Below are 16,014 nucleotides of genomic sequence, written 5' to 3'. Positions count from 1 at the left end.
TGAGAATTCACTGCTTGGATAGTGTTAGTAGTGCTACGCACTTCTTTCTTTCTTCATCGGATCAATAAAAAAGGTCAGGGTCCGCTGGTGGTGGGATTCAGTGTGTTCACAGAAATATGAGCAGCAACATGTCCAAAGTCCCAGAGGAACCTTCTGCCTGCTCAGTGTATATATGCAAGACATACATCTCCACACGAAGAATATCTGAATACATTTGGAAAATGCTATTAGTAATATCCACTTTATTTGCCATTTCCAAATAACTCACACAAAAAAAAATTTAATTGAAATGTAAGCGTCACCTCTGGCATTCACTAACAGATAGGCTACATTAGTGGCTATGTACATGTTCAAAGTAAGTAAACATGAAGGAAACATTTAATTGATGGCATACATACAACCATCCAATCAAATACATAGATGTCTGTTCTTTATTCCAAGGGTATTTATATAAAAGGCAAAACAAGTTATTTGAGGACAGTTAGCTTTCCCACAAATAATCTGTTTTAGTATCACTTCTTAAATCCCGCTGAACATATTTGGGTCATCAAGTCTATTAACATGAAGACAAAGAATAGAATTATGAATATTTTTTTCTTCTGAAAAAAAGCACTGAAACAATATTAGCCTGTTACAGCAATGATAAGAGTATAGCAAGCACTGTGGTGGTCACTTTAAGCATAGTGGCTTCTGCAATCCTCAACGATGAAGACACAAAGCAGTTAATGTAATGGCCGTAAGCTGAGGAAGGTATGCCATAACAAGATTTAAGTGCCTGCCACTTTAACTTTCAGGTGTGTTTCATGGTACGGTGTACTGGAGGTTAGCCCTTAAAAAAATATTCACCCAAAACTACTTTCTAAACATTCTGATGCCAGGAGTTCCAAACATTTTGGGTCTGCCTCACGTATCTTTAAACTCTAACTCTCTCTACTGTGTGCTTTTCAGTTAGCAAGACATACCAGACAGACATGTTTTGCATTACTGCGTTGTTGTTTTTTTGTACAATTAACACACTGCAATATGTGACAAAACAAAGCCGGGGATTATTTAGTGTTCGTGTATTCACTCGGGGAATCAATGAGACGATGTTAAGTAAAACAATGTTTGAATGATGCTGGGTTTTCTGAGCTGGGTTCAGATCTCGGAACTCAAACGTTCAGTGCACTCACTGACACCGTTTTGATTTGTTCCCAAGTTTCATATTCTCTTCCTCTTTGCATTTACAACAATCATTTTATTTTGCATAGACTCCAGCGTCGGGCATCCTATTGGTTGAGGAAATCCTTTTATGTGATATTGAGCTGTTGCTGTACATTTACTCTTTAAACTGGAGCAGAGTGAACAACCTCTGGAAGGTGGTCTGACTTTAAAAAATAAAATAATAATAAGTTATTTAATATAAGTTAAAAGAAAAAAAAAATAGTGGCTCAGTCATAAAGGGAACTAAGAAAATGGGAGGGGGGAGATGGGGTCAGATTTCACAGTGTGTTTTGGTCTTTGCAATTTAGCTGTTAATCATTTATAGCTGGGTCATTTTGCCAATTTGTTTACAATGCTTCACTCCTCACCTGCCTGTAAAACGACTGCACGAGGAGCAAGTGGAAATTCATTAATCAGGTAGTTCATTAAGATGTTACTTCAGCTTTATAACATCGGGTTTAGCCTTGCACAAAATGGAACAAAGGTAAACAAAGTAGAATGTCAATGACCTCTAGTCTCTGCACATCATTTGCAGGCTAAGATTACAGGCAAATAGGATGGGTATGGCAGGAGGGTTCACATTCACAATGCAAAGAGATGCAACAGTGATGCACTGCACATGAATTACTAAATACCTCGTAACTTAATATTTCCCCAGGCCATTCACAATGAAATTCTTTAAAGTTCCTCAACTTTTGCCTCCATTAGTTTTACAAAAGGTAGATTTGAAATGAACACTGCAGTGCTTCCTTTTGATGCTCACTATAACAAGTTATCATTTACTTCCATTAACGAATGGGCACTTGTTTGTACTAGCTGGCAATTTTCTTTGGTGACTGAGATCAACTTCAGTAGACAGGTATCACCGTACTTCTATGAAGTCTGCATTCGTTTTTGATTTTTAAATGACTTAAAATTTATCTAGCCGTTATTTTATTTCCAGTTGAGTCGCTTTTAAAATATACATTTGAGTAAAACAAAAAACTAGGGGACTACAAGGTTGGTGATTAAAAGGCTGAGTTAGGAAAAGTAAAATTGGCTAAATAAATCTTTACATGATTGGAAGCAATTTATTCTATCAACCATAAGAGGTGTTTAAAAACAGCATGGAAAGGATGTAGGGTCATGGAATCGCCTTTTATCGGAGCACCAGGGATTCCTTTATCGCAGCAACAACAACAACAACAACAAAAAGGGCAATGAAAGTCATTGGCCGAGTGAGGTAAAACTTCTGAAATGTTATAATTGAAAAAGGTTCAAGTGTTGTAAAATCCCTCACAGATTTAAGGGTAGTGATTAATGCTGTGCGTGCATTTGAGAGGACTCAACAAAGTGACGCAAAGAGGAAAGAAAATGGAAACATTAGTGCTCTTAAATTACAATAAAAGGATAGGATAGAGGACAAGGAAAGAAAGAAAAAGTTTGACTTCACAGATTAAATAATAAGTGTTCATAACCTTACCAGGTGGCAAAATTGAGGTGTAAAACAACAAATAGAAATGGCATAAAATCCCGGCTCTTAATAACAATTCTTCAATTAAAATGCTTCATAGATTCACCAGTGCAACGTACATTTTCTTGGTGGCACTTGATGAATGGGTTGACACTACACTTTCGAGTCTGTTCACTTACATTTCCTTCCCAAGCTCCAGTTACAATTTCCCCAATTTTAAAACCTTGGCTCTGACACTTAAGCTTTCCTTTTAAACTGCACAGTTTTCTGAATATATTATACACATCAAACTTTACAATGACAGGTTTTGTAACATTTCAGGGCTTAGCCTCTTGTCAAGCTTAGGCCTATATTTAACACCATCCATCTATTAAACTCTGTAATGTGGTCAGAGTAAGAGAGAGAGAGAGAGAACATAAATTATTTGGAGTGTCAGCACATAAAAAGTTAGAGCTATAAATGGTGTATGGAGTGCCACCTTACTACTCCCTGACACACGGTCAGATGTCCTGTTAGCCAGGAACAGAAAGTCATGGTCAGGTATGGGCACAAAATAAATGCAAAAGTCTGAGAAATGTATATGTACATAAGCAGCCATCCTGCTCGCTGTTTCCACTATAAAATGCAGCATCTCTCTCTAATTCTCTTGGCCAAACTTTTGCTTTTCTTCTTGCCATTCTTCTCTTTGCTGTCCTCCATTTTCCTCGCCCGGATCTCTCTCATCAGGTCAAAGAACACCTGTTGAAATAAACAGTTAAGGGGTTCACGTTTCTCCGTTTGCTCAATGTCGACAATGTAAACTTAGCCAGTGCGGCGTACCTTGTCAACATTGGCACGGGTTTTGGCAGAGGTCTCCACATAGCACACGCCCCACTGCTCAGCACGTGCCTTTGCCTCGTCTGCGCTGACCTGCCGTCGGTCGTCCAAATCGGACTTGTTACCAACCAAGAGAAAGGGCACGTTCTCATCCTCCTTCACTCGCAGAATCTGCTCTCTGAGAAGAAAAAAAATGAATAAAAAAAAAGAAATAAACAGACTACTTGCTAAAGTAAATGAGGTAAACATGTAGTAAAATTAAGGGGGTTCCAAAATAAAAAATAAAAAAAACAGCATACATTGTCTATGCATTTTAGCTGGGGAAAGATACCCATTACATTCTAATGGATGACAAACTGTCCCGTTAAAATATCGTTATGCTGCCGGACCTGAAGTCTACTGTTGCTGCAAATGATTCCAGCTCAGTGATGGAGAACACACAGAGAAAACCCTCGCCGCTGCGGAAGTAGTTATCCCGGATCGCTGCATAGTCCTCCTGTCCAGCTGTGTCGAGGATGTCAATCTGTACCTCCTCTCCGTCCAGCACCACTTTCTTCCTGTAGCTGTCTGCTTTGGTGGGCTCGTAGTCTTCAACAAACTATGGAGGGGGAAAAAAAATAAAAATAACACATGTTAACTACTGTGGTCAACTTAGTCACCCAATATGTAGTCTCGCTTTGCCAGACCTTCCTCCACAGCGCTGCGGAGGAGGGACTGGCGAGTCCACACAGCATTCGGGGATGGGAGAAAAACGTGCTCTGGTTTACTGGCATTTCGAAAAGAGCGCGATCCGGCGGAATTTCCGGCAGCACCAGAGCAATGCTGGAAGTGGAACGTCATGGATATAAACTATCCATTATGCAAACAAGAGAAACTTTCCTCAACAACTTGGGAATTTGACTTGACTGTTGTGATGCAAGTTGCTCACCTCATCATACATGAACTGGAGCGTCAGGGCTGATTTCCCCACTCCTCCACTGCCCACCATTATCACTTTGTGAAGGGCTAGAGAGTTCTGCCCTTTTGGCTTTGCAGCTGCCATGGCTCTGTGTACCAGGAGATCCGAGTGTGAAAGGTAGAAAGTTCAAAGTGGTGCGGGAGGGAAGGATTGTGAAATGAAGATGGTAAAATCCAGCTGCAACAGGAGGCCGAATGATAATTCCTGGGGAGAAAAAAAAAGAAAAAGAAAAGAGAGAAGAAATCCTAATGTGTTTCATCATCATTTCCGTGCCTCTAGATTCCATTTCTGCAGTTAGACTGCAAAGCCATCCTTGTGTCTTGTAGCAATCAAATAAAAACAGGAGAAACTGCCTTTCCACTATAAATGTAGTGCAGAGGATTATTCTCTGTCCTGGTTAAGACTACAGCAAGATAAAATGTTCTAATCACCCCTGGCACTAGATTGATACATTAGAAACTGCTTTATAATCAGTATTTTTCATTATCACTCCTCCCTGCAGCTATGTGTCTGCAGAAAGATTATACAGTATGTCCCTTAATGTAGCTAGTGAATACTGTCCCTTTACTTTTTCTTTGCAAGGACAAAAAAGCATAATAGAAATAGATTTCATTACTGGAAAAATAATACTTATGGCAGTATTTCCCTATACAATATGAAGAAATTATTTTGGTGATCCAAACAAAACAGACATCTGCACAAACAAGAAAGTTTATGAGAAAAAAAAGGTCGGCCCGAAAGGTGAATTTACGGTCAATTTTATAGATCAGCAAAATGCCAAAAATCAAGAGCTTAATGCAATGCTATTTTGCAGACAAGTTTCACATGCTGTATATCAGCCCACCACAAATAAATTTGCAAAAGACTGCTTGTGGCATGCTTTGAGAAAACACTAAAGACATATGGATAAGCAAACAGTAGGCAAAGCCCCAGTAGCTTAAGAGGAACCTGTAAAAGCCATTTAGCAAAGAAATACAACTTTTTTTAGAGCCTCTGGGTAACATCAGGCAGTATTTTTATTTTATTTTGACAGGACTGGACTGGATAAAATCTGACATATGCGCAAGTCATTTAGTGGTCAGTTTCCTATAGTGGACAGTCCAAGAGGACTATGGGAATACCATGGCATGTGTGTTAATGCCCTTTCCCTACCACAGCCCCACATAGCCCTCTGGGGATCAGGGATAAAGATGGGAGTGCAGCCAATAGGTCATTATACAAATTAACAAAAGGGGTGTATGCACTTAAAGTCAATATTATGATTTAGTACGGGAGGCAATGCTCTTTTACCTCAAACCCCCTTAAGTAAGGAAATAGGCTAGTTCTCTTCTTACCAAATAGTTTGTAGTCTGTTAATCCATGTCGATACGTACAGTATGTAACATTTTAAGTAACGTTAGGTAAGTTAAGGTCTTAAAGACATGTTTACAATGACAACACCAAGTATAGGTTTCAATGCTGACCTCATAATTGGGTGTAGCTAGCTCTAATTAGGCGTGTCATCATAACCGTTTATTGGCACGTCAATACAATAGAAAAAGGTCTATGCTGTTAGTTCAGCAAGCGACACTTTTACCTTAATTATTACCACAACTGACTGAAATCACAAATAACAACGCCACATACTCTAATGATCATATTAACTTATTAGCAAGTTAGCTGGTGACATGTCAACAGCAGGTTGACTACAGTGGGGCGATGCGGCTAACAAGCTAACTAACCAACCCAAGGAAGTTCACGTCACCTGGACGTTAATTAACATTTGAGGAAGTTCAACATGAAGGTAAGGGCTCAGATAACTCATTAAAAGACAAATCTTTAAACTCGGATACCCAGCAACAGATGTTCGGTCGATCCTCGCTAGCCACAGCTAGGCTGGCCACACAGGCAAAAAGGCTAGCAAGCGATAACAAGCAGCTAATCACAACTAACGTTACATTATGCAGCGTAAAAAAGAAGAAGAGAGCAAACATGCAAGCGTTAACGTTACAACAGCAGCATTTGAATGAATAGTATCACCTACCTGTAAATTAAATGGTGTTCACCTTGGCACGACGTCTGACAAAGGTTGAATTATGGTGGCAAGATGAGAAGACTCAGCTAGCTACTTGTTAGCTCATGGCTAGCTCCCTACAAGCTACCTCCAGAGACTTAGCAGCAGACTGACTGCACGTCCTGTGGGTTTGGCTCCGTTTGACAACGCCCGCCCGCATGGGAGAACCAGACACACTCAGTTTTACTTTTTGTGTGAACGTAACATTAATTTCTCACTTTTAAAACCATCGCTTAACAGGTATAAATAATAATACATTTATTTATTTATTATTAAATATGTTATTTCGCTTCGTGGGTGAACATGAAATACAGATTAAGGGCAGTGGATTAAACATGCAAGATAATTGATTGGATAATTCGCATAAATGTTGGCACGTTTGTTCAAGTGGAGACCCTTTGTCAAATCAGCAAGAGTGATTTTCAGGAGCCAGGTAATGTTGGTTTAAAGTTGTTGTTTTTCTTGTTTTAAATAAATAATTTTTTTTTATCATTAATTCCAAACGCAAATTTGTAACCCAAAAATATATTGGAAGAAAGGACTATTTCAAAATTAAGCTTCTAGATATACTGACGTTTTAATAATGTAACTGTGAGTGTTTTTTCTTCTTTCTGTATGCTTTAGTCATGAAGTCCATAATCTCTGGGCTGCACTTGAAATTTGCAGAGAAGACCTGGAATGAAACCTTTCAGCTTGTCCGAAGATGCATGGTAAGACAAACTGCAGTGAATTCTACCTCTGTTGCATCAGCGTGTTGGCTGTAACCTTTTTTTTTAATTTTTTTATTTTAAATACCACAGTGCAAATCATGGAGATCACACAAAATTCCCATTGACAGGATTATTTGAACGTATGCCCCTTTTTATTAGTTCAATGCAAAAAAATTGTGAGGATTGCTTAAATATAAGTTATTAAACTTGTTACTTGGTGGCTTTCTCTAATATGATGATGTGCTGCAAATCAGTAACTGGTGTGGTCAAGCACTGAAAATGAGATCATCTATCCTGGAACACACACTTCTTTGTTGTTGGATCAGTTTGTGCATTGACAGTTAGGCCTAGTTGTTGGGGTTTTTTAAGGTTCTGTTGTTTCTATATGTTTAAACTGCCCTGCTTTGCAAGACAATCACTTTATGTTGATTAGAAGATGCACTTTCAGATGGATATCATTTGGCTACAGGTTTAGGGCCAAACATGAAAAGCTTCATAGATTCCAATGTCTTTTACACTCAACAAAAAAAGGCTGCAAAGTTGCTCTTAAAGTGTTTTAGCACTTCTATACTAACGTGTATGCTGAGGCAATGAGAGGGCGTGTTAGTTTTCTTTTAGATTTGCCATGGTTGGAGCAGCAGGATAGATAATACTTGTGGATTAATACAAAGTGGAGCTTGGCAGTGGTCAGTCTCTGGAGTCTGGTTGATTACTTGGTGGTCTGAAGTGATGTGTGGTCCAAGGGGATAAGGCAGCTGGGGCCAATCATATGCTTTCCTGCCAGCAGTGATACTGAAGAAGATTTTTTTTGTTTTTGTTGTTTTGATCCAGGCTTCTCAAGAACGTAGCACTGAGTGCAATGCACAATATTTTCACACACCCATGTGTGGCAGCCTCCCTGTCTTTTAAAAACATACCCATCCCAAAGTGCAAAACGTCCACATGTCAACATTACCCTTTTCCGTGGTGTCATGGGATGGGCTGGGAGGACCAAAGACTGTTTACACAACAGGTCCATTGTTTGTTTCTTCCCTTTGTCCCCCAATAGGACAAACCCAAAGATGAATCCAAACCCTGTCAGCCGCTGGCTAGATCTCTGGAAAGGCTCCAGGAAGTGGTAACTGGTAAACAAACCATATTCCAATGATTCTTTTATATACATTTGGTACATTTGGGTCACTTCACCTGCATGTAAGTCGGCCTCTGTATGTTTCAGTGTCCTCTATGAATACCATGAGGTCTCGCCTGGAAATGATTGCCAAACAACAAGGGTAGATGGTTGACTTTTGATATTTGACTCCAAAGCCCTACAAGATCTCTTTTATTAGTCTGTTATTTTATTTAACAGAGCTCAATTTTGTCTTGTAATACAATGTTGCACAAATTTCCTCCCACATTCACATTCTGTCCTCCATAGAATGGGCTTTCACATTACTGAGGCCACATGCTACCTGACAGCCGATCTGTTCTACCTGGAGGTGGTGTTGCTGCCGTGTGGCGGGGCGAAGGAGGTGAAAGTGGCTCCACATGGAGGATTCCCTGTTGTAAGTGGATTACACTGCAATTCACATTACTCCCCTTTACTCCTGATAATAAAAATGAAATTGTCTTGCAGCCCAGTGAGTCCCTTCTTCAGCCGCTGAGGTAAGCATTAGAGCGATGCTAAATTTTAAATGTTGACATTTCGCTTGCAAGATGACGGTGGTATTTAAATGATTACTTAAAGATAAATTGCATTAGGTGCTGATTGTACCGTTTCTCCACAGGTCAAAACATTTTGCCGAGTTCTCTGGGAAGTTGGCAGGCCTCTACACCCAGTACAACATCCCTGGAGACAAGTACCTACTCTTAAAATGTTATTAAACTGTTAAAATCTTGGGCCTCTTGCAGTCATTTAGCTTTTATGTCTTTTTTTTATGTTTTTGTTTTAGTGAAAGCAAATTAAAATTGTTTGCATCTCTGCAATGCCTCGGGAAAGACTTGCAGCAAATATCACATTTACAAAGGTGAGTGACATAAGATAAAGGAGGAAAGAGTGCAAATAAACGTGTTAAGTTAAAAGATCATGAAGGAGCTCCAAAAAACAAAGGTACACAATGCCAGAAATCTTAACAACAGGTTAACGGTAAGATGCAAAAGAATGGCCAAAAACTTGTGCAATAAGACCTGCGATAATTAGTCGATTAATTGACTTGTCGATTGTAACAATTTATCGGCATCTATAATAGATCATTGATTAATTGCTTCAAGCAATATGGCAAATATTTACCGGCTCCAGCTTCTCAAATTTGAGGACTTGCTGCTTCCCCCCCCCCCAATCATATGATAGTCGATTCAAAAGCACTTTTGCACACCTCTCTTCCGGGGCAGGTGTGTCGGAAAAGGCAAAGGTTATCAGTAAAACTTGTTGAAGTCCCGCACACTGTCCATTACACATGCTAATTCTCTATTTCACAACGTTTCGTTTTAAATTCACCTGAGGAAGGTCTGTGTGACCGAAACGTTGTGAAATAAAGTATTTGCATGCGTAAAGAACAGTGTGCGGGACTTCTTCAACACGTCATATGATAGTAAATTAGATATATTAGATTTTGGCTGATATTTGGATAAAATGGCAATGACATCACTTAGTCTGGGGGCTTGCATGGGCTTTTTATACTTTTTTTTTACATGTCAAACAAAACAATCGAGAAATGAATAGTTTGTTACAGCGATAATACAAATTGGAATTAGCGCAGATGTTCTGCTTTCAGGTTGCCAAAGGACTCTGATCCCCAAGCTGACATGATTAACAATGGCAGGATTGGGTGTCTGATAGCTGGAAAAGAAGGTACATAACGCCAAGAAGTAAAAACATGTTATGCATACATCTTTCTCTTCCATTAATATTTAATTTGTCACTTTAGATAGCCCAATGAAGATCCAGTTCTTTATCCCCCCGACTGATGGAATGAAGACCTCAGATTTACGTAAGACATGTCAAGTCTTTAAAGGGCCTTCAACAATTGTTTCCTCAAAAGATGCCTATTTTTATTTTAATTTTTTTTTTTGTTGAAGAAATGACAGATACAGAGATGGTCGTCCAGGCAGCCCAGGTGACGGTTGGTGCCAGTGATGTGACCCACATGCTTCAGATGGCATCTGTGATCCCACAGCCTCCACAGCTGGATGCCCATGGGTGACATGTTTCTGTTTAATCTCTCACTCAACAGGATGCTTTCATTTGACATCCCAGAGTGAATGTGAATGACACTGCTGGTGGTGTTATTATTAGGGATCGATCAATACTGTTTTTTTCAAGGCCGATGCAGATTATTGGCATTTAATGTAACCGATATTTGGAACCGATACGCATTTACAGTGAAAATGAAAATCTGTAAATCAAAATTAAGATTTTGGAATGTTACAAACTCCAACACAAAACTTTGTTTAAATGATTTAAGCACTTATTTAATAAATTAGAAACTTTGAACATAATACCCAGTAAAAGACACTCAGTGTTGTGGGTGGGACATTAAGTCAGACTGAGTGGTGAGTGAAACTGAAGCAGATGGACACAGAGCTGTAGCGGAGCCAAAGTAGCGCACTTTTTAGAAAACTGCCCGATAATCGGCCAGGGTCGATAATTGGTCAATCCTTAGTCATTTATAGTAAAATTGTGTCCTGTGGCAGTTATCCTGTGTTCCTGACGTTGAGTGAGGCGCCTCATGAGGCGCTGCCTGCCTGCTTTCTCCTCAAACTGCAACCCGCAATACCAATGATGTTGTCTTTTGTGAAAAAGCTCAGCCACATTACAGGTCAGTGTAAAAAAGTATGCTTTTATTTTTTATTTATTTATTTTTATTCTCTATTTGAACGTATAGCCCACAAGCATCACTCCATCACATGCTCTCTTGTTCCTCCTCTGCAATATGTCATAGATGTGGCCATACCAGATGTTGACCTGCAGTGGGCGCCCTTACCCAAGCTTCTCATGAGACGTTCACGTGCAAACAGCAATGGGGAGACATTAGATGAGCAGGATATTATTTTTACAGTGGTATGTGGGATCAACACACTTGTGTTAAGCTCAGTGTGAAAGGTAACTGGGTTCATTTCAAGCTAAACTACTATGCAAGCTTTAGATGTACTTTATGACCGGGCTCTTCAACGGTGGGTCCGGGACCCTTAAGGGCTCCTCAGAGTCGATGCAGGGTGGCCTCCAAATTATTAATTCTTTTTAATTTTTCTTAAAAAAATTAAAAACTCTTAACATGAATCCAACATATTATTAGCAAATATAAATCCAGACTGATAAGCGGCTTATTGGCCTATAGGTAAGGTGTGTGTGTGTGTGTGGGTGGGGGTGGTGTGTGTGTGTGTGTGTGTGTGTGTGTGTGTGTGTGTGTGTGTGTCAGGCCCAGTTTAATATGCAACTGCTCCATCTCTCTTTCAGTTAAGGGGTCCTTAGTCTTGCATTGCCAGACCTTCCTCCACAGAGCTGCAGAGGAGGGACTGGCGAATCTACACAGCATTCTGGGATGGAAGAGAAACGTGCTCTGGTTTATTGACATTTCTTTAACCAATCACAATCGTCTTGAACGGCGCTAGGCCCCACACAGAGCAACAGGCCTCTGCAAAATAGCCTCGGGAAGGAACTTGTTTTGGTGGAACGTGTACGTTCAAAGTTGTTTGTCGTACAACAGAAAGCTCAGATTGGACAGATAGTCTAGCTAGCTGTCTGGATTTACCCTGCAGAGATCTGAGGAGCAGTTAACCACAGTCCTCAGAAATCCACCAGAGTTTAAAATGCCAACACAAAGAAAGCGGAAGGTAACAGACGTCCGGCCGAAATGAAAGACATCCGGCGGAATTTCCGGAAAATCACAGAAGTGTAATGTCGTTGATATATGTAGACTAAGGAGTCCTTTGCTTAAAGGTCCCATGACATGGTGCTCTTTGGATGCTTTTATATAGACCTTAGTGGTCCCCTAATACTGTATCTGAAGTCTCTTTCCCGAAATTCAGCTTTGGTGCAGAACTACAGCCACTAGAGCCAGTCCTACAATGAGCTTTCCTTAGGATGTGCCATTTCTGTGTCTGTAGCTATTGAGGAGGAGAGTGGGAGAGGCAAGGTGGATGGTGGGGGTGTGGCCTTGACCAACTGCCACTTTTCTCGTTTGAAAGCCATGATGTCTCTCTCTAATGGGTTGGCCAAATTCTCTGGGTGGGCAAAGCAGAGAAAGGGGAGGTAACCTTGCTTGTTATGACCTCATAACAAGCAGATTCCAAAACGGCTCATCTGAGCTTTCATTTTCTCAAAGGCAGAGCAGGATACCCAGGGCTCGGTTTACACCTATCACCATTTCTAGCCACTGGGGGACCATAGACAGGCTGGGGGAACTCATATTAATGTTAAAAAACCTCATAAAGTGAAATTTTCATGCCATGGGACCTTTAAAAAAAAAAACGTTGAAGACCCCTGTTTTATGACATAAAATTAATCGATACTTTTTCTGTCCAGCCTCTTCCTGGTGGTGTGATGCACAGTTACATCCTCCCTGGAGATGCATGGGAGGTGCCTGCCCTGAGAGGGACTGTAGTGGACAGTGTTCCCTTCACTCACCCAGCCCGAGTCCCGGCCCTGCTGGACCTGCTTCGACATCAGTGTGCCATCAACACCCTGCTGAGGAGCTGCATCACTTCTCAGTGTGCCGGAACAGGTAGGAGGCGTTTAACGTCACAAAACCGGTTAAATTGGACAAGGTCGCCCATGCAAAGTTGGCAGAAATAATCAAAAGGAAATCATTAATGAGTTATGTGATGGTTTATTGATGAATTCTGCTATCAGATTCGGCATGTGACCTGCACTTTGAAGTCCTCCCGGAGTCTGAGACCAGCTTTTCTGTTACCTTCCACCGACCTGACGCCGACTCCCTCGCTGTCTGTGAGCATTTGGCACAGAATGTTACTTTTATCTGATTAGTTTTGGACTCAGATTTTTTTTTTTTTTTTTTTGTTAACCCATAGGGTGTATACTTTTAAGGTAATGGAAATAATCGCATAGAAATCTGACTTATATGACTATTGTTTTTTGGCCACAGTGCTGGTGAACGTATCTGGTTTGCATCAGATTACCTGCACTTTGTTCGGGGCAGGAATAGGGGATGCTTCTTTGGATGAATACCTTTCCACTGTCATGAAGAGGTATGGCTTTATGACTTCTATCTACCCCTTATTTCTCTACAGTTGAGAGAATGATGGCTCCGGGCCTCCCTCCTTAGTAGGTTCCACATTTTGCGTCATGAGGAAAATCTGATACTGTTTTGATTTGCATTTATTGATTTCAACATAAGCTCAGTAGATTAAAAATGGACCAAAGTTTTTCCTTGCATTCTGGTCTTAACTGGATCTCTTTTTCTAACACTGTCTCAGGTTCATGTCCATTCCTGTTACATTGAGGACATTATACAGCAAGCTAGAGAAGATCACCCCTGCTCCACTTTCTCCCAGCCGCCCTGCCACCACAGAGGCCGAAAATGACCACTCGGCTCCCTCAAGCACCGCTGTGAACGACACCAACGGCGCCTTGACCACGTTGTCCCAGAGTGCAGCTGTGCCAGAGTGCAGCTTCAGTGTTTCTGGTTCGTCTGTAGACAAGTCTGAGCTCTCTGAGCTCCTTCCTGAAATAAACACAAGTCCTGCTGTCAACCCTTACCCGTTCGATCCTGTGGGTGTGTATTCACACTGGATGACCAATAGTGGCCAACTGTCAGAGCTGATCTAAAACTGTATGTGTGTTTACATGTGATGACGTTAAGTTTAAGCCTTTTATAATGTGTCATTTTTAGATTTGAATAAATATTTTTGGCTAAAGCAAGTTTTATTCACACTTGACATCTGGCTTACCATAGTCTATATCCACGACATTCCACTTCCGGGATTGCTCCAGTGCTGCCGGAAATTCCGCCAGATTTCACTCTTTTCAGCCGTACGTCTGCTACCTTCCGCTTTGTTTGTGTTGTAATTTTAAACTCTGGTCAATTTCTGAGGACTATGGTTAACTGTTCTTCAGATCTCTGCAGGGTAAATCCAGACAGCTATCTAGACTATCTGTCCAATCTGAGTTTACTGTTGCACGACTAAAACAACTTTTGAACCTACACGTTCCACCACAACAAGTTCCTTCCCGAGGCTATTTTGCAGCGGCACCGTGGCTCCGTCCGGTGCTTAGCGCCGCCCATGACAATTGTGATTGGTTTAAAGAAATTACAATAAACCACAGCACGTTTTTTTTTCTTCCATCCCGGAATACTGCGTGGACTCGCCAGACACTCCTTTGCAGCACTGTGGAGGAAGGTCTGGCAAAACGAGACTAGGGTTACCATGAAACATACTGTATGTGTAACTTCTATTTTCTGTCAGTTAGAGATGCATCTCCTGCAGAAAGCTGAAGTGTTTCTTACTATGCATTCCAGTGTGGCAGAGATTGCTGCCTGTGAAAGGCTTGAGGTTTGGCATTTGACCTCTCTCAGACAGTTTATTGGTACCATGTGAGCCAATCAAACATCGTTAACGTGCATTATTTATGGCTCGTAAAGAGTAAGGTAGAGATCAACACACTACACATTAAAATAATAAATGGCTCTGCTGGATGCATAAATGGTAACGATAGGGCTCGATTGTGATCCATAAAATATTACACACCACACTTTCTCCCCTTTTATAAAACACATTAACATAAATATTTGTTGTACAATAAAGAAATGGCAGTTGAAAGTTGGTGTGAAAAGTTTATGGGTTCAATACCTTTTGTGGAGTTTCCATTCCACAAGTCTTATAACTTAATTTTTCTGGATGCCAGCCAAGACAGTTACCAATATAGCACACATACTGTATATCGGACTTATTTTGCTGTAATGTAGAAAAGCTAAATATGCCACCATAATAAAAAATCTGTTTGCTTTTAAAAAAACAACAGTTTTTGGGTCTATAGCTTCCTTGAGTTTGCCCATTGACTTTAGCGAGCTAGTTTAAAACTAGCATTCCCTCTACAGTATATCTTCAATCTTCTTACAGTAAAGATCATCATAAGGTCATAAGATTTAGATTTTTTTTTTTTAACCTTAACTTTTATTGTATTTATCTTCAGTTAAAGGCATTTCACATTGTACCATAATAAAAGAGAGGCTTCTCTTGACTCTTATGATTTTGATTAGAGGATAATATTTGAGATATATAAAAAAAGTAGAGCTATATTAACCTGTGTATCTAATTAGAGAACGTAAGTCATAGACAGAAATATCATGTTATCCTCGGCAGATCTGTGGGCTGTGTGAATTTAGAAAGGAATTTCAACATGTATGTAGAATATTAAGTCACCTGTCAACAGCAGACAACTGGTTCCGTCCAGCGACTTTACTTCTACATATCCAATGAACTGTGTTGCTGCTATTCATAGACACATTCCCACATGTGTGGTTAAAGCATTCTCTTCTTTCAGCAGGACTATATCCTCAGAATATTTAGGAGAGTATGTGTCCTCAATTCTGATTGGTTGAATCTCTTAAAGTCACACCTGTGATGACATAAATACATGATGACGATGTGTTATAGGTTAAGATAAAACTATATCCGGCCAAGCTACCTGGCAGTATACATAGTAATTATAATTACCAGTTGCAACATTGAAGTAATGTACATATCAATGCATCAATAATCATAATCCTATAATATACATTATTCTAAAATGAGCCACAGATCTGCATAATGAGTAGGCCTACTTTTACTTGTGGTGCTTTAAAGCATAATTTGTACTTTTAAAAGTAGGACAAATTGAATT

General features: G+C 40.2%; 2 protein-coding genes across 4 annotated transcripts; one reads left to right on the top strand and one right to left on the bottom strand.

Annotated features, from left to right (window-relative positions):
- Positions 1–222: 222 nt before the first annotated feature.
- On the bottom strand, positions 223–6,606 carry ralaa (v-ral simian leukemia viral oncogene homolog Aa (ras related)). The gene is made up of 5 exons (XM_039790188.1): positions 6,454–6,606; positions 4,401–4,634; positions 3,862–4,070; positions 3,476–3,650; positions 223–3,394 (listed from the first exon to the last, which is right to left on the bottom strand). The coding sequence occupies exons 2-5, from the start codon at positions 4,512–4,514 to the stop codon at positions 3,272–3,274; spliced, it is 621 nt and encodes a 206-aa protein (XP_039646122.1). The 5' UTR covers positions 4,515–4,634; positions 6,454–6,606; the 3' UTR covers positions 223–3,271.
- On the top strand, positions 5,943–14,052 carry zgc:111976 (uncharacterized protein LOC553663 homolog). 3 transcript variants are annotated; one of them, XM_039790186.1, is made up of 17 exons: positions 5,943–6,213; positions 7,108–7,193; positions 8,242–8,317; positions 8,410–8,464; positions 8,611–8,737; positions 8,809–8,837; positions 8,960–9,031; positions 9,125–9,199; positions 9,947–10,023; positions 10,100–10,162; positions 10,251–10,371; positions 10,866–10,990; positions 11,114–11,232; positions 12,697–12,895; positions 13,024–13,119; positions 13,277–13,379; positions 13,608–14,052. In XM_039790186.1, the coding sequence occupies exons 2-17, from the start codon at positions 7,110–7,112 to the stop codon at positions 13,957–13,959; spliced, it is 1,773 nt and encodes a 590-aa protein (XP_039646120.1). In that variant the 5' UTR covers positions 5,943–6,213; positions 7,108–7,109; the 3' UTR covers positions 13,960–14,052. The 3 variants fall into 3 exon arrangements, with proteins under 3 accessions (XP_039646120.1, XP_039646119.1, XP_039646121.1); XM_039790185.1 differs by lacking the exon at positions 5,943–6,213 and adding an exon at positions 6,643–6,916; XM_039790187.1 differs by lacking the exons at positions 5,943–6,213; positions 9,125–9,199 and adding an exon at positions 6,643–6,916.
- Positions 14,053–16,014: the final 1,962 nt, after the last annotated feature.

The sequence above is a fragment of the Perca fluviatilis genome, chromosome 22 (genome assembly GCF_010015445.1).
Source record: "Perca fluviatilis chromosome 22, GENO_Pfluv_1.0, whole genome shotgun sequence".
NCBI lineage: Eukaryota > Metazoa > Chordata > Actinopteri > Perciformes > Percidae > Perca > Perca fluviatilis.
The sequence above is the reverse complement of the archived record's forward strand: the minus strand, read 5'-3'. Positions and strand labels throughout refer to the sequence as shown.

What these genes read in the sequence shown, in the direction of transcription:
- zgc:111976 (XM_039790186.1), top strand. Translation starts at nt 7,110, where the DNA reads ATGAAGTCCATAATCTCTGGGCTGCACTTGAAATTTGCAGAGAAGACC. An exon ending in CCACAGCTGGATGCCCATGG is followed by an intron (nt 10,372 to 10,865) that starts GTGACATGTTTC and finishes GTCCTGTGGCAG; the next exon opens with TTATCCTGTGTTCCTGACGT. An exon ending in AGGATATTATTTTTACAGTG is followed by an intron (nt 11,233 to 12,696) that starts GTATGTGGGATC and finishes TTTTCTGTCCAG; the next exon opens with CCTCTTCCTGGTGGTGTGAT.
- ralaa (XM_039790188.1), bottom strand. Translation starts at nt 4,514, where the DNA reads ATGGCAGCTGCAAAGCCAAAAGGGCAGAACTCTCTAGCCCTTCACAAA. An exon ending in TCCAGTTCATGTATGATGAG is followed by an intron (nt 4,071 to 4,400) that starts GTGAGCAACTTG and finishes CCCCCTCCATAG; the next exon opens with TTTGTTGAAGACTACGAGCC. An exon ending in GCAGCAACAGTAGACTTCAG is followed by an intron (nt 3,651 to 3,861) that starts GTCCGGCAGCAT and finishes TTTTCTTCTCAG; the next exon opens with AGAGCAGATTCTGCGAGTGA.